At 39.8% G+C, this 23,444-nt stretch overlaps 1 protein-coding gene across 1 annotated transcript in view; it reads left to right on the top strand.

The window, feature by feature from the left end:
• LOC119426090 (thrombospondin type-1 domain-containing protein 7A) overlaps nucleotides 1-22,925 on the top strand; it is a 124,860-nt gene extending 101,935 nt beyond the window's left edge. The window contains exons 18-26 of the mRNA XM_037693650.1: nucleotides 1,324-1,441; nucleotides 3,474-3,619; nucleotides 7,427-7,601; nucleotides 10,442-10,615; nucleotides 12,958-13,053; nucleotides 14,400-14,482; nucleotides 16,693-16,906; nucleotides 17,806-17,893; nucleotides 22,838-22,925. Coding sequence (XP_037549578.1) covers nucleotides 1,324-1,441; nucleotides 3,474-3,619; nucleotides 7,427-7,601; nucleotides 10,442-10,615; nucleotides 12,958-13,053; nucleotides 14,400-14,482; nucleotides 16,693-16,906; nucleotides 17,806-17,893; nucleotides 22,838-22,925 — 1,182 coding nt within the window. The remainder of the gene's footprint in view (nucleotides 1-1,323; nucleotides 1,442-3,473; nucleotides 3,620-7,426; nucleotides 7,602-10,441; nucleotides 10,616-12,957; nucleotides 13,054-14,399; nucleotides 14,483-16,692; nucleotides 16,907-17,805; nucleotides 17,894-22,837) is intronic.
• The last annotated feature ends 519 nt before the right edge of the window (nucleotides 22,926-23,444 follow it).

The raw sequence follows: 23,444 nt of genomic DNA, 5'->3' as shown, positions 1-23,444 counted from the left end.
CCCCCCCCCCCCCCCAGCTGCTCCCTGTGTGCCTTGGATCTGGGTGGAGTAGAGCACCTTAGTAGCTCTGTCCTCTGTGGTTGTGACAGATATGATAAGGTAGAACTTTACTGATCCCGCAGGAAATTGTTGAAGGCATCTGCATAAGGACAACTGCCAAATTTGCATACGAGTGAGCTTACTGTGGTAACTCCTGAACGCAGGAGCAGCCGAAAGAAAAACAAAAACTCAAAGTAATGCGAGTTGTACAGACTGGGTTTTATTTACATGAAATAAATGTTCATTGTATTTGCATGGTCGAGCAGGAAACTGTCCAAATGGGCTCGTAATATTTCAGAACAGTCTGTAATGAACAGTAAACACCTCCCCAGTACCAGTGAGTTATTGTCATCTCATAACGTCTGGTATTTCAATTCAATTCAGTTCAATTCAGTTTATTTATATAACACTCAGTCACAACAGAAGTCTTCTCAGGGCACTGAACAGAAACATTCATATATAAAATAATAATTTAACACTATCTATTTGAAGAGCAGACTGTTTTCAATTTAACTCCATCACAGAACTCTAATCTTGAGCAAGCATGAAGGCGACAGTGGAAAGGAAAAACTCCCTCATGAGGAAGAAACCTTTATCAGAACCAGACTCAGGACAAGCGACCATCTGCTTTGACTGGTTGGGTTTGAGAGGAACAGGAAGGAGGAACAGATACACAATGACAGATCGAGAATCACATGTTAAGATAAAAATAATATCTAATGAATCTATTTAATTTTAACAATTCATTTAAGGAGATGAGGTCAGTTTGTCCCCCAGTAGTCTAAGCCAGCATAACAAGCCAACCCTAACTATAGGATTTATCAAAAGTCTCACGGAAATAATCTGGAAGTTGGTTCCACAAGAGAGGAGCCTGAGAACTGAAAGATCTTCCTCCCATTCTGCTTTTGGAAACTCTAGGAACCGCAAGTAAGCCTGCAGTTTTAGAGTGAAGTGCTCTGTTAGGAAAATATGGAACAATAAAATTTGTTTGGTCGTTAAGTATTACTCTAAAGGTTACAACAATGTAATAATAGTGATAATAATAATAATAATAATAATAATAATAATAATAATAATAATAATAATAATACAACAGATGCCTGAACAGGGGTCAATTTTAGGTGTTGGGGTCCTACATCAAAAAACAGAGTCTGTACAACCTGTAATGTTACTTTTACTTTTGGTGGAGCATAAAATGGGTCCACTTAGTGTCAACGTTGTCAATCAATGTCATCATCAATCATTTTAGAGGAGTTATTGAAACTCAGTCATGTCCCTCTGCAGCTGGGTCTCGAGAGGAAGTGGCAGATGAATGCTTCCTGTGTCGTGGAATGTCCTGTCAACTGCCAGCTGTCAGAATGGTCCACGTGGTCTGCGTGCACTCACACTTGTGGCCTGGCAGGTAAGTTGCTGCAACATTTTTTAGGCAGAGTTGTTGCAGATTGGAGCTTTGATTTTCCATGTCCTGCCAAATAGTGTTTTTTATTCCTTAGGAATTCATTGCTCATGTGATGTGGTGGAACGGCCTGGAAGGGTTCCGGTGTTAGCAGAAATATGAACTGGTTTCATTGGCCACTTCTATAAACTTTTATTTTATTTGCTTCATAGTGTTGCAAACATGATAAACACAGAATTTTAACTCTTATTTCTCATAATTACCTGGGGCAACTGTTAGTTGTGGGAATAGATAGATAGATTTCCAGCCTGAATTGTTTCTTCAGATTAATATTCTGTTGGTGCACACCGTTCTGATGGTCCAGAGATGAACACAATCCTCAGGATGACCAGTAAATAGCATGCTAACCTTTTAAGATAAGCAGAGACCAGAAATCTTTATCATGTGAAAATTGTGTTCAAGTCCTAAACCTGAGTGTGGGAGCATTCTGACCTTGAATTAATACCAGCAGATCTGGTCATTGATTAGTGGTCCATCATGAGAGCGTGCATGGGAGCTCAGGGAGCACTTAGCACTGAACCATGAGCAACCAGATGCAACAAGAGCAAATAAGAGATAGGAAACCAATACAGGCTTTATTCAGCAATCCTAATCTGTCCCCAGGCAAGAATGTGCATTTTATGCTTTTAACAAAAAGACTGTGGGAATGCCACAAAGAAGGTTCCCCCACACTTCTCCATTCCTTTATCTGCAGACTTCTTGAGAAGACATCCCCAGAAGGATGTGTCTGTATGAGAGACATGTGCGGTAAAAAGCTTACATTATTTTAAAATAAGGAATAAACCTGGAAACAAAAACAAGGTTCAGTATTCTGTCATGAGGTACAACCCCCCCCCCCCCCCCCCAAATCTTTTTTTATGAACAAAGCATTGATGATCATGGCATTGTGCCATGGCTCCAGCCAAGCCTTGGTTATTGCTGCTGTCATATACCCAACTAATAATTGAACAATATATTTATATTTCTGAAATATGACATTAGCAGCAGTGCAAAGATTCTTAAAGAAGTGTTTTCTTGCATACACCACTATGAAATAATTAATAAGTTGTTAAAAGACGTCAGTGATCGACTTTGTTCCTACCTTTGCTCTGCATGCACTGAAATTTCTACAAATTAAGGTTATTATTAAGTTATTATTACGTGTTAGATTAGAATAGTTACTTGTTATTATTAAGGTATTATTACTTGTTAAATTAGAATATTTACTTGTTATTTTTACGTCTTAAGTTCTTCATTTAGCTATAAGCAGAAGGTATTATAATAAAAGATTTCACAGAATCCCAATTCAAAATAACAATTATTGTTATAAGCTCAGAATCGACTTTAACTTCAGTGGAATCAACAGTTTTTCCACATCTGTAGTCCTCCAGATGTTTTGTTGACTTGCTTTCTTTTAACAAAGTTCACATTCCATCCATCCATCCATCCATCCATCCATCCATCCATCCATCCATCCATCCATCCATCCATTCATTCATTCATCTATCTATCATCCATTCATTCATTCATCATCCAACATCCATTCATCCATTCATCATCATTGTCCATCCATCCATCCATCCATCCATCCATCCGTCCATCCATCCATCCATCCATTATTTTTACCTGCTTCTTCCTTTTCATGTCACGGGGGGTCACTGGTGCCCATATCCAGCAGTCACTATGGTTAAGACTGGGCACACCCTGGACAGGTCTCCAGTCCATCACAGGGCCACATAGAGACAAATGAAACAAACCACCATTCACTCTCTCACTCACACATTGGGACAATTTAGAGTTACCAATCAGCTTAACATGCATGTTTTTGGTCTGTGGGAGGAAACAACATGAACATGCAAATTCCACCCAGGAAGACCCCCGGCTGGGATTTGATCCGACAACCTTCTAACTGAGGCTACAGCTCTACCAACTGTGCCACCCATTCACATTTCATATTTCATCCAATACGTTTAATTATTGTTTCACTTGCTCTCTTCAGGTAAACTGTGGAGAACACGAGCAGTGATCCAGTCTCCTCAAGGTGATGGGAGGCCATGTCCATCGCAGATGAAACAGTGGAAGCCCTGTCTGGTGAAGCCCTGTTACAGCTGGAGATACAGTGCCTGGTCTGAGTGCAAGTCAGAGGTTAGATACTCTCCATCTTATTGTCTAATGTTTTATTTATCAGCTACATTTATTTAAAACTGTTCAAAAATGTTTATATGGAAAATAATCTTTAATATTCCATGGATACTGGCATATAAAAAAAAAGGAACTTATTGTGTCCAAACACAAAGTAACAAAGCACATTTTGTGTAATGTCCCTTCCTGTAGATGAACAGATGCTCAGATATATTCATCAATTAACACGGATTCCTCATTTTTCTGAACTGAATAAAACGTGCATTGAATTTAATGAAATGCAACGTGAGACGTCATTTATATTTGACCCATCAAAATGAATGCGGTCATTTATTTACAGAATCAAAGTTTAACATCAAACATTTACATTAATTTGGCAAATTATGAAAATAACAACATAAGCAATCAATCAGGAAAAATCATACGGCCATGATTTTTCCGTTGCTTCACCACAGACATTTATGAAAACTGTACAACTATGATCTTTTACCCACACGGATGTGGATGAGCACTTTACACAGACATTTCTAAATATCTGGAAGAATTTCTACTTGAGAGAGGAGTTTAAAGATGGGAAAGAAGTTTAAAGAAGAGTAAAAGATGGGGTTTGAGGGAGAGTGTTAACAGAACGGCACTCTCCGGGCTTTCTTCAGCTTTTCCTTCCAGTACACTTAGGTCGTGACATCGACTCTTTTACCTGGAGATGTCTCAGGCGAGATTCCGTTTAACGCACCCTTCAGCGTCTCCGTAGGATGCTGTTACTCGTCCTGAGTAATGGCGAGACTCTGTTTTCCCACAGCTCACCTCAGTGAAAAATGTTATAATCCCATGAAACTCGGAAGAGCTCTGTTGTCATGTCCGGATCTTCCCGGCTCCCAGAACTGGGCTTCTCCGCACAGAACTCTCACAGAACTGTGTATCCAACAGAACTCCAACAGAACTCCAACAGAACTGAGCAGAACTGAGCAGAACTGTGTAGAACTGAAGTACCGACAATTTAAAGAGCCCTTTTCCCGGTTCATACGGGAGTCTCCCATTGGCCAGAACCGACCAGACGGGGTGTGTTTTGTGACGTAAAAGGTTAGAATGCAGCAAGAATTGTTATGGAAAGATCAGAAATGTTCTCACAGACAGAGAGAGTTTTGTTTTGGCGAGTTTAAGAAACAGGTGCCAAAACCCCCTGTTGATGTCTGAGAGGATATAAACAGGACAGTTGTTCCAACGCATGTCTGCTTCACTCCTGACCCTGGAAACGTACACTTGCTCATTCAAAGGCAGAAGTCAGAAAATGCATAAAAATCTGTAACAGACCTCAACATGAATTCTAACTTTGCATGAGAATTAAAAATCATTACACAGTTAATAAAATTGATTAGTTCACTGCAACATCTAAAATGGTTTGAACTAAGACACTTTGATTATCAACATTTGTAAAATAGTAATGATAATAAAAAGAGAGTGTTCTTTCACTTGATTATCAAGAAAGAGAGTCTCAGGATGGGTGAACCTGTATCTCTGGATTCAAATCAATGAAATGACAGTTTCTGTCCCACAAGGTTCTTAAGGTCAAGGGTTTTGACCTTAGGCTTAGTCGTGACACCAGATTAAGTTCACTACATTCCTAACAACAACCTCATAGAAAACATTATTTTTCTTTAAACCTGTGGTTCTTCCCCATGGAACAATCAAAGTGATGAGGTTGTTGTTTTAATGTTTGTATCAGGTTCAATGAGTATTACTGACACCATGACTGTGTAAACAAAAAACTAAAAAACAATAAAATAAAAAATGGAAGTATCTCGTCTATACTTTGAACCAAAATAATTTGTTTCTTTTTGAGTCAGAGTCTAATCTTTATAGGAATACTGCAGCAAGGAACAACACCCAGAATAACACCTGGAACAAAGAATCTGTGTGTTTATAATTTTAATCCCCATCTGTTATATGAATTCAAGGGATAGTCCCGTCAACCTGAAGGTGATGATGTGTCAAACAGATATCAGTACAATCATTTCCTGATCAGCCATGACATCAGTCATAAAACACAGAGTATGGAAAAAGAAACAGCTGTCTTAGCCTAATGAGAGCCAGTATTTTAAACTGTTTTTCTGGCTTATAAAACTGTTTCTTCAAAAGGCCATATGAGTGTGAAATAAAGCTACATTACCTAATAATAAACCTCCCCACATTTGCCTGACACAACCTATTTTGTTTGTCATTTTTAACTGAACAGTGTCCATCTTTCTGCATTAATGTACTGTATGTGTGAGGAGCATAGATACACACTGATGATGCCGAGACTGCTGAATGTAGTTTAATCAGGCCCAAAAGGCATGAAAAATAATCAAATCTGGACTTGTTTGGCTAATCTTTAGTGACGTCTGGCCATTTTCTCCATAGTCTGTGTTTCATGACTGATGTCACAGCCGATAAGGAACTAACTGTTGAGAACTATCTGACACGATGCCGATGAAGTCTCAGGTCATGACCAAGTAAAAAAAAGCTTAAAAACAAAAACAACTGGATTTCTATTCTGAAGCTGAAGACGTTTCACTTCCCATCAGGAGGCTTTATTAATTTAAAAATTCCTGGAGTGTGTGGAGTTCCAAGCCTTATAGAACTGTATGAGGCCTGGTTATGTGCCTGGATGAACACAGAGATTAAAGTGGAACTACTCACCCCACATCCTGGAGGCTAGTCAGGCTCTTTGTCTGTCTGGTTCACAGAGAAGTTTAGGTCACCTGCATGAAGGTGTAAATTGGCATGGAGCCGAACTGGAATCAGGTCTAAAGCTGCATTATTTTTTCTTGAATCAAGAAAAAACAAGAAAAAAAAACCCAAGAAAAACAAAAAGCTAGTGCCAGGAGAACTCTTGTATCTTTTGATGTCACTTCACTTTTCATGTGTAAACCTACAGCAGAGACAGTCAAAACCATCAGGAAACATCTTCAACAAGATTATGACCTCAGCAACAGGACCAGTTTCACCCCAAACCAGATCTGTACCCTGCTGGACCTTTACGTTTCTACAACTTGTTTCAAATTCAATGACAACTTCTTCAGCGAGAAGCATGGTTGTGCTGTGGGATCTCCAGTGTCACCGAATGTGGCCAATCTGTACATGGAGGAAGTGGAACAGACAGCCCTGGACTCTTTCAAGGAAACAACATTGTTTACCAAAGAGGATGTTAACGACAACAAACTACCTTTCCTGGACTGTTTGGTAGGCATGGGAAGAGATGGAAACCTCAAGCCAATTGACGTTTACAGGAAACCTGCTCACACAGATCAGAACCTTCTATTGGACTAAACAACAAGCCCATGCTGCAGGATTATTATCCTTCTGTTGGACTCTCACCACCCACAGGAACACAAACTCTCTGTCATCAGAACTCTACACCATTGGGCCGAACACATCTCCACAAAGACAGAAGGGAAGGAAAAGGAACAGAAACATATATAAAAAAGCTCTCCAGACCTGTGGGTATCCCATCTGAGCCTTTGCCAAATCAGCAAACCAATCCAAAACCCACTGCAGAACAGAACAGGGAGAAGAGCAAGCATCATCACCCTTTATGTTGCTGGAGTATCTGAAAAGCTCAGTAGGACTTTCTCCAAACACAATATCTGGGTACATTTTAAACTCAACAGGACAGAGGCTGGTCCATTGCAAGGACAGAACCTCCACCCAATCTGACTTGTGTGGTGTCCAGCCAGGAATACAAACAAATTTATCAGAATTAAAACAAAAATTGTATTAGATAATGCACCCTCTATCACTTTTATTAAAATGTTATATTTTTCCCATCAGGGGGCAAAGTGTGGAGAAGGCATTCGCTTCAGAAATGTCTCCTGCTTTGTGTCAGACGGTTCAAGCGAGCAGGACAGAAGTGTTGTTGATGATGAGCTGTGTGGAGATCTGGAGCTTTCAGTGGATGGAGATAGACAAATGATTCTGCAGGAACCCTGTACTGTTCCCTGTCCAGGTAAGTCAATCAAACACTGTTAGGAAGCTTTCATTTAGTGGTGATGAATAAATATTTAGTAGATCAGGATAAATACTATGACTGGTCTGTGTTAGGCAGTTTTCATGACCTATAGTCACAATCTGGAAGATGAAACAAAAAGTATTGCAGAACGGTTTAATCAGACTGAATGAATACAGAAACCTCTGCCACCAATCTGATTAGGAAGCAGCTGTCTGAAGCTGCAGCAACATGGGGAACTTCCTCTGGACCTCCTCCAGCATCGCCCACAAATCTACAGCTTAGGAAAGGAACTTTAATGTTTTCAACAGACATAAGCTAACGGGCTGTGACTACCGATATCAGAGAGACTCTTGTATTCACTCTGCATACTGTGACATAAACACATTTATATAAAATATAAAGGAACCTTAAAACTGAAATATTGTTTTAATCGTATAATCCATATTTTGAATTGATCTGTAATGTTCGATTCCTTGTGTCATCAAATTTGGAGCTGAATCCCTGAATGCCCAGCTCTAAGCACATTGATGTTTTCAGTCCTCTTATGAAGAAGCAAGCATTATTCAGACATGAGAGAATGGAGGTGAAGGGTTGTTTTGTGCAGAACCTCCACCACAATCATCCCTCGTTCCTCCTTGTCCAGCAAGCTGAACCATGATGAGAACAACTGCTTCATTCTTTGCACCCAACAAACAAATGAAGGACAGCTGAATGTGGCGAGACACTGTTGAGGCTTTAAAGCATAGATTGGTTATTATAGTAGCATCACAAGAGAGCTGCAATTACTTATTTGTTGTGTATGGGTACACAATATAGAATGGATAAGTTATGAATCATTAATGAATCATAAATGATAAAACCACCTTCGAAAGAAGGAAAACTATAAATCTATGGTTTATATGATTATCAGTCTCAATAAATTATCCTAAATAAGGAGTTACTTTCTTCTTAGTAATCTGATAATTGCATTAAAATACACACTTGATATAAGTTTGGCACTGTTTATGTGACATTTATTGACAGATAGGAATATGACAAGTTATGGCAAAAACGGATGGTGAAAGGTGTTCAGAAATAGTCCTAATTTAGTTTCAGACATATATAAGAACAAAAAAAGTTCTGTAACAAAAAATTAACAAAACGAAACTTATTTGAAAAAGTAGTGAGAAGAAATACAACTTTAATCCCACCCTTCTCTAAAACTTACTAACAGTAAGTTCTGTTTGAAAATGAGACAAGACAAACAACCATTCACTCTCTCCTAGGGACAATTCAGAGTTACCAATCAGTCTAAAATGCATGTTTTTGTCTGTGGGAGGAAACCGGAGTACCCGGAGAAAACCCACGCAGCCCAGAGAGAACATGCAAACTCCACCCAGAATGGTACCCAGCTGGGATTTGAACCGGTGACCTGCTCACTGAGAGGCAACAGCTCTACCAACTGAGCCACTGTGATGCCCCAAACTGCATCAGAATCCAAAAAAGCACCCCTATATGTTAATCCCTGAGTTCATGAAGGGTGAGAGCATAGAGTCTCAACTCCTGTATGATGGAGGGGCTGTCAGTCTGTGGGTGATCCTGAAAGGAAGGGGGTCAACCTCGGGTTACATTTGAAGTGGTTCAAAGAAAATTTACAATTGGGTGGAAAACAGATCAGTATCTACAGCATCTTCTACCGATATCATTGGCAGATGTATCTTTGTTATCCTCCAAAAACCATTTGCTTTCTTTGGGTTCAAAGGTGCGTTCTACGTATGTGAAAAGCACAGCTGTTTTTGGATGACTCTCTGCGTTAGCAGACTTTAATCCAAGTAGGATACTACACACTACAGTAGTACTGCTAGTACTGTGTGGACACAATGTGATTGTAACCTAGACTAATGAGGCTGTTGTGGTCCGTTATATTTAAATTTTTTGACAACCAAGCCATTCTGGTTCATGTGGGCCCCATGGCATAAAGACACCCCATCATGATCCGCTCAGGATACCGATACATTGCCACTACAGAGATGAACCACCACCTCCCTACAAATGGCCTGTGCACATTCCAAAACACTGTGTGTCATGTTCCGGTGGTTTGATGTCGAACCCAAATACAGGCAGACCATGGAGACTCAGAGAATTATAATAAGAAATAATTTATTAACAAAAACAAAAGGCTGACGTGGCAGCAAATTTACTTGACATTGGGGACCTGGAGGGAAGACGGAATATGGAGGTAGACAGGGAAATGCCAAGACAATGAGGAACACAGAGACGCAGACTTAAATAGGGATGTTAACAAGGGGATACACACCTGGGAAAGGAAACAGGTGGAGGAGACAGGCGCTAATAACATGACAAAGAAAACACTGAGGAGAAGGAACGAACACAAGAGGGAGACACAACCTAGGGAGCACAGATCCTCACACTGTGGGCCTATCACAAATACCATCCATGCTCTGACTGATTTAGGAATAAGAAGGAATAAAGAATTTATTGATTTCTATGTAATCATCTAATTAATTTTCACTCAGTAAGTCTTAAATAAGTTGTGTTCTGGTATTAGATTATTATTGGGTTGGATGGAGTCTTCGGCTCCCTGAGGTAAGTTCAGAGAGAAAGAAAGAGAGATTTAGTCTAAAATATATCCATACATATGTAATTTTTTTCAGCATCCATTTGACAGTCAACGTTAAAAGAGTAAGACACTGTTTTTATGGATTTGCACTGCAACAGCAAAGGTCAAAGCACTTTATCACAAACAGGTTATTGTGTTTAATTATCTGTGTGTGTTGAAAATAAAAATCCAACTCATCTAACAATCCAAGGCTGTGACCTTTTCTTATGTATTACAGGAGAGTGCTACTTGACAGACTGGACTGTATGGAGTCCATGCCAGTTGAGCTGTGTGAATGGGAAAGACCAGGGTTTTGGCTCAGTCCAAGTCCGTTCCAGAGCAGTGGTGGCCCAGGATCCAGAAAACCTGCTTGAGTGTCCGGAACAAGAGCTGGAGGCAAAGCCGTGCACAGGTGTGTTTGAAACAGTGGTGCAGAGTAAATCCATCCATCCATCCATCCATTATCTTTACCCGTTTATTCCATTTTGGGTCACGGGGGTTGCTGGTGCCCATGTCCAGCAATCACTGTGCGAGGAGCGGGGTACACCCTGGACGGGTCGCAAGTCCATCACAGGGCCACATAGAGACAAACAACCATTCACTCTCTCACTCACACCTAGGGACAATTTAGAGTTACCAATCAGCCTAACATGCATGTTTTTGGTCTGTGGGAGGAAACCGGAGTACCCGGAGAAAACCCACGCATGCACGGAGAGAACATGCAAACTCCACCCAGAAGGCCCCTGGACCGGGGTTTGAACCAGGGACCTGTTCGCTGAGAGGCAGCAGCTCTACCAGTTGCGCCACCGTGCTGCCGCAGAGTAAATCCAAACATTTATTACGTCTAATATTTGAAGAAATTCTTTAGCCTGTGTTGAAGTGAGTTTGTGTGTTACAAAAGTTAGAAATAGGTATTATGTTAATGTTGTAGGCAGCTCTTTTATGAGTTTATAAAAATAGAGTTTAACTCTGACAGGACTGAACTGAACACATCTAAGAACAAACTGAATTACTGATGTTTAAAAACTCAACAAAAGTTTAAATAGTGTTGAAGAGCTATATGAGAAAGAACTCTCATCTTGAGCATGAAGGCGACAGTGGAAAGGAAAAACTCCCTCATGAGGAAGAAACCTTTAACAGAACCAGACTCAGGACAAGCGGCCATCTGCTTCGACTGGCTGGGTTTGTTAGGAACAGATACACAATGGCAGGTCAAGAATCACATGTTAAGATATAAATAGTATCAAATGAAAACTGTTCAGTTTTAACAATTCATTTAAGGAAGTGAGATCGATTTGGCCTCCAGTAGTCTAAGCTTAAGGCAACCTAACAAGCTGACCCTAACTATAGGATTTATCAAAAAGGAAAGTCTTAAGTCCAGTCTTAAAACTGGACAATGTGTCAGCCTCATGGACAGAAACTGGAAGTTGGTTCCAAAAGAGAGGAGCCTGATAACTGAAAGATCTTTCTCCCATTCTGCTTTTGGAAACTCTAGGGACTGCGAGATAACCTGCAGTCTGAGAGCCAAGTGCTCTGTTAGAAAAATATGGAACAACAAGATCACAAATATAAGATGGAGCTAGGTTGTTGAAACTTTGTAGGTTAGAAGCAATATTTTGAATTCAATTCTGGATATGACCGTGAACCAATGGAGGGAAGCTAAAACTGGAGAGATATGATCTCTGTTACTAACTCCAGTTAAGACTCTGGCAGCAGCATTTTGGATTAAATGAAGACGTTTTAAAGAAGTATTTGGACATCCAGATAACTAACCATTGTAATAGTCCAGTCTAGACGTGACAAATGCATGAACCAGTTTTTCTGCATAATTTTTAGATAAGATGTTTCTAATTTTAACGATATTACGCAGATGGAAGAAAGCGTTTCTAGTAATGTTTTTAATGTGGGGTATAATGTGGGATGTTAAATGTCAGATTAAGTTTTTGTCCCAAATGTTTAGGTTGTGGCCCCTCACTGACTTATTAATTCTTTACACATACTGTATTGCAAATTTCTATATTTTGGTTTTCTTAAACTGCAGTAAAAAACTTCCACACCATGGATGCTGTGACATCTCTGTGCTGTGCTGATGGTGCAGTCACAGGCAAAAATTAATGATAAAAATAAAATAAAATCAGAATTTCTCATTACTGATCATTTAAAGACTGGAAGTTTTTTTTTTTTTTTTTTTTTTTTAGGAATTCTAGGACTTGTTTGGCCTGTCACCTATTTTAGCTGATTAAGGTGAATATTAGCCTGTTCTGATTTCAGACCAATGAGTAAGAAGAATAAACAGCAGTGGACTGAGCACACAGCCCTGGGGAGCTCCAGTGGTGCTGGAGGTGTTTGTGCCTTATTTAGTTTATATCTCTGCTGCTATAAAAATAGAAGACTTTTATGCTGCTAACCTCATATCAGAACATGTTTCTACCTCATGTACTGCACATGTACTAATCAACATGTGCCTCTAGTCTTGAATTTTAATTTTTTTGTTTAGATTGAAATGTTATTATTAGGTTAGATGTCTTTTTGCATTTATTATAGGTCTGTTTGTATTTATTGTTCTGTTGTGCATCTGCACTGTGTGTTGTATAGATTTGCACTTTATGTTCTGTGTTGCACCGTGATCCTGGAGGAACACCGTTTGATTTTTGCCAAACATGGACTGTCTTTCAGTGTATCCAGAAAGTTAGATTGATAGACAAACAATCTAGATGTACTGAAACTAACTGCACTGAAACCATGCGTCTGAAGGTGGCCAGTGTTTTGAGTACAAGTGGAGGACTGGACCGTGGAGAGGCTCGTCCCGCCATGTCTGGTGTCAGCGTTCAGATGGGCTGAATGTCACAGGTGAGAATCACATCTCAAACTCTTGTCTGTTCATCTTGTTTAATCCTGCTCTGTTAAATGCTGAATTATTTATCATATGCTGCCATAGAACCTTTCAGAATATTGTCTCCTATAGATGAAATCAGATAACCCTGCATTGCTGCAGCTGTTTGACTCTTGCTGTTCATTTTTATTGATGACTCCATAAATAACACACACTTACAATTCTCCAGTGTCTCTAGTTTCTTAGTCCCGGAGCTTAATCCCTTATTGGCACTAATGTTCATACTATTTATGGCTCTGGTGAAAGAAAATGCTGCATTTCCTTGAATACAAAAAGTGCTCTACTGGTGTTTGTATGAATGAGAACCTGACTGCAAAGAGCTTTGTGAAGCTTTAATATGGTGTTCAGCATCACACCTTTACTCCAGATCATGCACGTGCCCGGGGCTGCTACAACCGGCACGTAACGATTTTCTCCTCATAAGCATTAACATCCTGAATATTCATTCCAGCTCTGATCTTGAGCATGACACCTATTAAATATGCAACAATTCTGATTACCATGCTTTTCCATGCATATTTTTTGCTGAGTGTCTGTTGGTCTGTAGCACCTTATCTATTAGGGCCCCAGGGATGCACAGTTGACTATTTAACAATTTTTATTGTCTGAATATGTGTAGGAATGATAAATTCATCCTTTAATACAAACTTGAATGAATGAGATGAAAGAGAAGGATTGTGTTACTTCATCTTCATTTTCTTTTTTCTGTATATTTTTCTAAACTGGAGTTAAAACGTCTTGGAGCTTGTTTTAGTGTGATAGAATTGCAATGTGGGCCAAGAATTTTAAAAGACAAAAAAAATTTTTTTTAAAAGTTTAAGTGATCTTAAGGTTGTATCCTAATGGACAGTGACCATTGGGAACCAGTAGTTGACTTGCATTTGATTTATTATTGCAAGAAAATACTTAAATTTTGTAACCAAGTGACAAGTGAGCCCTGTGTCATGTTTTGCTTGGCAAGTCTTTGAGCATGCATCAGGATATTCTTTGAATATCACAATTATTTTGTGAGCATGTCTTACAAAACTGTGTTCTTGGCCATGCACATCTTTTCCATGCTCATTTCTGTCCACACCATCCCTGCTTAGCTCACTTTGCACCTTGGCAGCAGCCTTTGTGTTTATGAGTTGATCTACTAGAGATCACTTTTGAATTGAATTGAATTTGTAGCATTTTTTTATTCTTATCATTGGAATGGTTTTTAGTCAGTTATGTGAAAATATGTAAACCACGGGCACTTAATTTCACCTGTGTTTCCTAGAAGAGGATTTAAAGTTTAACCTTTGACCTTTTTGCTCCACAGGTGGATGCCTGGCAGTAACAAAACCATTGGCTGACCGATCCTGTGACCCACCCTGTACCAAACCATTGTCTCTGTGCACAGAGGTGAGTCATTCAATTAGTTTACAAAATTAGAACCAGTTTAGCACTACTCTTCTAGTACAAATAAGACAAAATATGTCACTGTGTGCTCTTACATTTAAGCTTAATTTATCTCCAGAACATTGCACATGTAAGCCAGTATTCATCTGTGGATTACACAACGGATGATGTTCTCTCTGCATTGGCTGAAAAACAAGATATCAATCTTCAAAGATATTGTGTTGGTTAACTGTTGGTGTCAGATATCAGGTATTGTGGTCCTGTTTTGTAGTACTGTTTTTTATTGTGTGTATTTGTACCTGGTAACTCTCAGTTCCAGCACTTTTTGATGTGGAGAGTACTTTGAACCTCACATCAGATGGGTCTTTACTGCCTTGATTCTGCTGCTCATGTATCTCAGATCACATTGTTTTCCACATTATCTCTGGGGGAAAGACCCCAACAAGTCTTGTCAATAACACACTATCTTACTGCAGAGTTCTGAACATCGGTGTTCCACAGGGTTGTGTGTAATCTCCACTTCTATCTTCTTGAAAATGAGTTGTGTCATAACAACAAAGACTTCTCCCTCATTAAGTATACTGATGACATGGCCCTAGTTGCTGGTCTGAAAGACAACAGTAGGCCCTACTACTCCTGTTGTCCCAGGCTCATAAACTAACTCTTTGTCGGGTTTAATGACAGTTTTCTGGACCTTATAGTCAATAAAACAAAGGATTTTTTTTCTGGGAGGTAGATTGCGAGCAACTAACACCATGCCTGTATTCAGGTCTTTTATTATGAAAGGGCAGGAACTTGTGCAGATTATTGAATTTAAATAAATACTCCAGAACAATAATTGACAATGTCGAGGAAAAAAGAGATTCCCAAAATGATCAGGTGTAGACTCCATCCATCCATCCATAATTTTCCACTTGTTCCAAGGGTCAGGTCTTGGGCGCAGCAGCTTGAGCAGAGATGCCCAGACATCTCTTTCCACTGCCACCTCTTCCAGCTCTTCTGGGAGGATTCCGAGGCGTTCCCAGGCCAACCGAAAGACATAGTCTCTTCAGCATGTTCTGGGTCTTTCCTGGGGTCTTCTCCCAATTGGACATGCCCTAAGAACCTCCCTAGGGAGGCATCCAGAAAGCATCCTTACCAGATACCTGAACCACCTCAACTGGCTCCTCTTGATGTGGAGGAGCAGCGGTTCTACTCTGAGTCTCTCCCGAATAATTGAACTTCTCACCCTATCTCTAAGGGAGAGTCCAGCTACTCTGCGGAGAAAACTCATTTCAACCGTCTGTATCCATGATCTCATTCTTTTGGTCACTACGCAGAGCTCATGACCATAGGTGAGGGTAGGAACATAGATTGACCGATAAACAGAGCTTTGCCTTCTATGTAGCTCAGCTCCCGCTTCACCACAACGGACTGGCACAGAATCCTCAATACTGCAGACACTGCACCAGTTTGTCTGTCAACCTCACGCTACATTCTTCCCTCCCTCATGGACAAAACCCAGAGATACTTGAACTCCTCCACTTGAGGCAGAACTTCACCCTCGACTAGAAGAGAGCAATCCACCTTTTTCCGAATGTGGACCATGGCCTCAGATTTGTAGGTGTTGATTCTCATCCCAGCCGCTTCACATTCGGCTGCGAACTGCTCCAGTGAGAGCTGAAGATCCCAACATGATGACGCCAGCAGGACCACATCATCTGCAAAGAGCAGAGACGGAATCCTGAGGCCACCGAACCGGACTCCCTCCACCCCCTGGCTGCACCGAGAAATTCTGTCCATAAAAGTTATGAACAGAATCGGTGACAACAGGAAACCCTAACGGAGTCCATTTCCCACCTTGAAGGGGTCCAACTTACTACTGGCAACGTGAACCAAACTCTCACACCACTTGTAAAAGGACTGAACAGCCTGGTGTAGACTTCATCAGATGCATTACAAAGCTTTGGAGAACAGCCAGCAGTCACCAAAGTGCCTCTGAATCCATAAATGTTTTTGTCTGCACTTCTTAATTAAAATAAATTAAACAGATTTTGTATTCTGATGACAGATGATTAGGAAGTCCATGACTTAAAATGTAAATTTCAAAGTCACCAAGGGTGGGTTGAAATACGCTCCTTAGAGCTTAAATTGTTTTAATATTTAGTATAAAAAGACAAAAGGAGCTGATTGAGATGCTGAACATAATGAATAAAACTTCCTGTGAACTTCAGGCGGGGGTGTGCGGCTGTGAGGAGGGCTACACTGAGGTCATGACATCTGACGGCCTGCTGGATCAATGCACAGTCATCCCAGTGCTGGAGATCCCAACGGCAGGTGACAACAGAGCTGATGTCAAGACCATTCGAGCCTTTAACCCGATCCAGCCTGCAGCCAGCGCACCGGGCCGGGCTGGGCGGACATGGTTCCTGCAGCCTTTTGGTCCAGGTAAGTCACTTTGTGAGGCTTGAATCTATCAGCGGTTAACTAAACTTCATTCAAACACATTACTAACACTAAAAACAGGGATTCTCAACCAGCAACCCTCAAGGGAGTCTCAAACCTGTTTCTATTCTTTTTCAGCTCATGGACGTCGCAGAAAAAAAAATCCACATTCTGATTGTTATATTAGTCTTCAAATGTTTCCGTCACAGATTTAACAGATATACGTTAGAGAACCTTGTTATAAATTCAATGGCTAAAGCTACGTAATGAATCTTTATCTGGACTTTAGTTCATGTCAGTGAGTGAAGGAACTGCAGAGTCTAACAAAGTTAACTCTGACTTTGTCAGATTTTTCTACCTGGATTATTGAGCATGATTCAGGACATTTTGAACAGCAGAGTCTGTTTTTAAGAAAGGCTGAAGTTGCTGAGAAAAGGTTTTAGTTTGAGTTCAAATGCAGGTAATTGAGTATAAAAATTAATATTTTCCTCTCTAGTTTTGCCACTTGCTGTTTGTTTTGGTTCTTCGTTTATTTTTTTCTATAAGTGCATCCAGAGTTTTTCTATTTTATCATCTCAGGGTCTAACTCTTTTCAGTCAATAAATCTGAGAAGTTGAAAACGTTCTTCATTCGTCTTAAGGCGTTTCATGGAGCGGTGATGAAGCCCGACCAGTTGAGAACCGTTCATCGAAATAAACAAGTCAAGGAAAAACAATAAATAAATTAAAAAAAAACAGAAAATCTTCCTAATGAGTTTAAAAAAAAAAGTGGTTTTTATTTTAGAACAAAAATAAAATCAGTGCCGTGGTGATTGTTAATTACAACCCCGCAGGTCAAATAACGTGTGTGTCTCTTTGTGTGCGTCTCTTTGTGTGTGTCTCTTTGTGTGTGTCTGTGTGCAGATGGAACACTGAAGACCTGGGTGTACGGCGTCGCAGCTGGAGTGTTTGTTCTCCTCATCTTCATCGTCTCGATGACATATTTAGCTTGGTAATGTAACAAACTCTAAAACAACTTTCAACCTTCATGTTTTTATGATTTTTCATGTTTTTGTTCAGCATTCAGTGATGTGATGGAGTTCATTTTAAGAAGCAGATCAGTGATGTTCATCAACGAACTGTTGGAGGCCGTCTTTGCTTTTCATATAATCCATAGGATTAAAGGGCAACATGGTGAAACAGTGGTTAAAGCTGTTGCCTCATTGAACAAGAAATGTATATAAAAATTAACGCCATAAGGCTTTACATAATAAATAAACAATTTTATGAATACATAATTACATAAACAATTAAACAAACAAACAAAATATATATATATAAATTATTCAAAAATAAACAAACAAGTAAATAAATAAATGAACAAATAAATAAACAAATAAAGACTTGCAGCCTGGGACTTTTCAGTGCATTTTATCTCGGGTCATCATGAACTTGGGAGTTTTCTCTGGTTTCCTCTCACAGACATCAACACGCCTTTTACATTAATGAGTAACTCTAAATAGTCTCTGAGTGAGAGAGTGAATTGTTGTCTGTTCATTATATGTCTCTACACTTTGTGTTGGACTGGTGACCTGCCCAGGGTGCACCACCCCAAGAACAGTGACAGCAGATAGACATCAGCTCCCTGCAGCCCTGCGAGAAACAGCTGCAAAAAATAAAAATAAAAAAATGGATTTGAGTCTCGTTTTAATCATGAATGAAAACATTTAAAAAATATTGTTTTACTAAAGAGATGAGATCACACATTTAAAAAGGACTGAAGTTAACCAAAATGTTTTAAAGTTTAGCCATGTATAGATGGCATACAGCATTTGTAAAGGACTCAAACATTTGGTGAGTCACGTTCCTAACATACACTGAAGAGGCTAACAGTCTTAACTTTTAAACATGTTAAAAAATGTTTGCGATGATTTTTCTCTTAAAATGGTGTCAGTCGTCACAGGTTTCACTGTCCTGCAAAACTGCACAATGAAGGCAAAACTTCCTTGGTTGGTTTATTTTTGTAATGACAAATAGTACTGATATTAGTCAGGGATATTTGTAAAAATAAATATATACAAATGACACAAAATGAAAAACTAAATATTTTAAATCTTATTGTTAGGAGACTTTTATGAAGTGAAGAGAAATAAAGTAAACTCCATCACATCACTGCCCATTGTTGCTCATTCATTTCATTTTTTCTTTATCATCTGTCTGTTTGTTTGTTTGTTTGTTTGTCTTCTTCATATTTGTCCTTGTGTGTCTCCACTCCCACACTCTGGGCAGTTTTTGTGCTTGTTGCCATGACCACAAGTCTAGGCCCAGTTCCCCGTCAGACGGGGCTTACTGGATCGACCCGAGCATCCACACGGTGCCTTACACCTGCCCCGCCTGCCAGAAACTAGAACAAGATGAGTTGAAACGGCACAACAAGAGCCTGTTCCCTCCATCATCACAAGATGATTCACAGCTGGAGCTGCCCCCGCCCCCCTTTGAAACGCTCATCTCTTAGTTAGGGCCTCCTCCACGTTACATATCCCCCCCTCGACAAACAGACAGGATGTGCCTACCTGTTCAGTCATGCCAGTGGATTACATCCTGCAGGTGAGCAGAGCAGCATCACACTCTGAATACAAACTGCAGTCTGCTGTCTAAACCTTTGGATTTATTATAACACACGTTTATATGATGAGAACAAAAAGGGTTTAAACAGCAGAACTGATCAATGAACTGCAGCAAAGCGTGCTCTCTCAGTCCATGCTGATGGTTTGTGGAGACATTTTTGTTTTTTGTCATTAGACCTCCATCTAGTGGTCAGTCTGTCACATTTCATCTTGTTTCATACTCATTTTCTTTGAGGGCCTGAGTTATGATCTGGAAAAATACACTGATTCGTATTTTTAACTGGTTGAAAAAGTATGTTTAAGATCTTTATTTTTTAAATTGAAAGATCCTATATTTTCTGTTAGTAAGTGTTACCACACATTAGCACATTTCAGTGGCCCTTGTCTAAATCATTTCTATAACATGTAACAGTTTTGACATTTTAAATTGTTATATATGGATGAGGACTGAACAGTGCAATGAAAATAGGACGACAAAGGAGGTTCATGGATGTAGTGGAGGAGGATATACAGGAGGACGATGGGATTACATATGATCTGCTGTGGCTCCTCCTAAAAAGAGCAGCCAAATGAAAAAAAAAACAATACATTAAAGAGATACTCTGGCCATTTTGGAAGTGATGCTCTGTCTAATAGATATCAATAGCTTGCAGCTTATCACTTGTGACGTCAGTCAGAGTGTACAGAGTGTGGAAAAACACACACAGGGCAACGTTTAGACCAGGCCAGGCTAATGATTGGTCAAACAACAGCCTGTTTTATATCCAGTTTGTTGCGCTCATAAAACAGTTTGTACCCAAAAATGTCCTTCCAGTGTAAAATAATATTACATTAGCTTATATGAAATGTCTATGCGTTTGCATGACCCCATGTGTATCGTTGTTTCCTCAATCAATGTTCGTGTTAATATGGGCCTGCTGGTCTGCTGACTCTGCTGAATGCATCAGTCACTGGGAGTGGAGTAAACTTTAGACTGATCAACTGAGCTGATCAGCAGCTTCAGATGATCAATATTTGATACGTAACTCAAACGTTGTTTGGACAATCCATCAAAGTGTCATGCAAAGGTTTAGAGGTTTAATATCAGCAGTGGTCTTTCACACCTGAAAGTTTTTATCCCCCGTTGTGGAGCGAAAAGGGGAAATGCCCTCTGTCTGTCAATCTGTCAGTCCGTCTGTCCGTGCATGTTGTGAGCATGATAACTTGACATGCATGTCAGGTTTGGATGTACATTTTGGTGTGTGGATATATCTAAGTATAAGAAAGTTAATTTTGAAAACTGGGTTGCCACATCAAAATCCAAGATGGCCACCACCATATATATATTTGTAAACTGACCACCTCAATCATTTCAGGAAACTATGCCGTCTAGTTTTCATATTGTTTAAAAGTACAGCTTCCTCAAATGATTTGGGCAGCCGAAGGTGAATCTATGATGGCCGAGGCCACCACAGGCCATCCACCATGGCAACCGGTCATGAATAAAACTGTTCCCTCCACTCGCCAGGGTCCATCAGTCATCGCTGCCATGCACAAGAAACAAAACAAAAAGCCTACCTTTATTCTTCTCCACAGTGTAACTCCTCCCCACTTGAATATCTTGCACCAAAAACATTAAGGTTTACTTCATTCCCTTTTCAGTTCTAGTCCAGAAAAACACTCATCTCCAAAAACTATAGTCACTAATCAAATCCCTCCGCGACGATCAGAGCACACTATTCCAACTGTGTGGAAAACAAAAGTATGATTAAGTGATTATTCCCAGACCTTGGTCCTGTCAAATTGTTTTAGTTCTGCATCATAATGTCAGTCAGAGCATGAAGAGGAGAGTGGGGACAAAAGAACCGATGTTTTCTTCCAGGTTCAATCAGGACAGCCAAATGAGGGCCAGTTTTATAATGTTTCTTAGTCTCTTATAAAATAACCCCCTGGTGTCGTAGCATATACCGTGTTTGGTATTAGCTCATGTAGCATCTTTTCACGCTGGTGTCAGTTTTGATAAAGAGTTGTTTTATGAGCTTAGAAAATATATAAAACAAACTTGTTGGGCTAGTCTGGCCTGGAGGAAGACCTTAGCCCTTTTCTCCACACTGTGTTCTATGACTGAGGTCATATTTGATGATGTACTATTAATACCTGATAGTACTACAGGTACTACCTAAGGTACTAATAATACCTAATTGACAGAACATTGCTTCAAAATTGTCCAGACTATCCTTTTAATAAATGATAATTTAAACATGAATAAAATGTTAAACTCTTGGGCCGTTACTGGGATGCTATAAACTTGTTACAAAATAACTTGGTTTTAAACATATAGTTTTAAGGTAAAGGCCAATGTTCATATACATCCACCCTTTATTTATACAGGTTAGTACCAGTGAGCCTCAATTAAATGTTCACATATGTAGAAATCTGAATACAAACGTCATGAATATGAGAAGAAAAATTATATCTCAAATTAGCAGCACATTTCTTAGATTTTTTTTTTTTTTTTTGGTAACACTTAAAAAATAAGGTACACGAAATTTGATTAACTACTAGGAAACGCCTAAGGAACAAATCAGGAGCTAATGTGTAGTTAACTAGTACTTACTGGGAACACACAGCCAAGCCTTATTAGGGGACTACTGCTTAGTTACCTTGTAAATGAAGAGGAACTAATCAAGAACTAATGGGTTGTTACCAAGGGAACCAAAGAGGAACAAATCAGGAGCTAATGGGTAGTTAACCAGTACTTACTAAGAAACACACAACCAAGTCTTATTAGGGGACTACTGGTTTGTTACCACATAAATAGAGGAGAAACTCCATGTGGGTTCTGAATAAACCCTGCACCAGTGAGGTCACAGCTCGTAATTGTCAAAAACCTGTTCCTAGTGATTACTGGTTTTATTGGATTCTTACCACAGATTAGCAATTTCATGATCTTGTACTGGTGTCATCTTAACTATGTCTGACTATCACTTACTGATACCAAACCATTGCCTGGCTATTAGTTTGTTCACTGATGTAGTGAAGCATCATACCAAGTACTTGATGAGAGACCTGGAATGACCTGACTATTACCTACTGGTTTGTTCCTGTGGTAACTAACCAGTAGCCCCCTAACAAGGCTTGGCTGTGTGTTCCCCAGTAAGTACTGGTTAGCTACCCATTAGCTCCTGATTTGTTCCTGATTCATTCCTGAGGCATTCGCTAGCAGTGAATCAAATGTTGTGTACCTTATTGTAAAGTGTTACTGTTTTTTTTTAGTGGATTAGTTACAACAAGAAGCAGATGATTGAATAAATATTGTTTTTCATTCATGCCATTTGTTCATTCTGCAGCAAGAAGCCAAAGAAGCCGCAGAGACGACAGATGAACAACAGACTGAAACCTCTGACTCTGGCGTACGACGGAGACGCCGACATGTAGACGTGTCTCTTCTTCCTGACTTACTGTACAGAATGTCCTCTGATGGAGACGCTGATATGTCGATTGTTTCTTCTTCCTGACTTTCTGTTCAGGGTGTCCTCTGTTTGGGACACAGGGTAAACCTCCTCGTGTCGGGGTCAGAGCAGGACATTGGTCAGCAAACAGTTTTCTGTCAGTAAAATATCAGTACTGCATCTGTGTTCAGTAGCAGCCTTGATTTTATTTTATTTTTTTTCTGTTTTAAATTTGATTATTTATACTGTTTTACAAGAGCCTTCACAAATTCTCTTCCTGCCTTTGGAAGTCTGCCTTTGCTGCTTATCTTCTGGTGGCACACAAGCGGCTTGATGGAGAGAAAAAAGACTCTTTTTTTCTCCTGTAAAAGCACAAACATTTCTCATTTCAGTTGAGTTTTCAAACAGCTTTGTTACATGTCTCTCCATCTATTGTCGCTCTTGGTGTGTCGGAGAACGTTCAGACGTTCCTTTGTTGCTTCGGCCTCGACGCAACTCGCAAAGA

This window comes from Nematolebias whitei, chromosome 19 (assembly GCF_014905685.2).
Source record: "Nematolebias whitei isolate Nwh7 chromosome 19, NemWhi1, whole genome shotgun sequence".
NCBI lineage: Eukaryota > Metazoa > Chordata > Actinopteri > Cyprinodontiformes > Rivulidae > Nematolebias > Nematolebias whitei.
The sequence above is the reverse complement of the archived record's forward strand: the minus strand, read 5'-3'. Positions and strand labels throughout refer to the sequence as shown.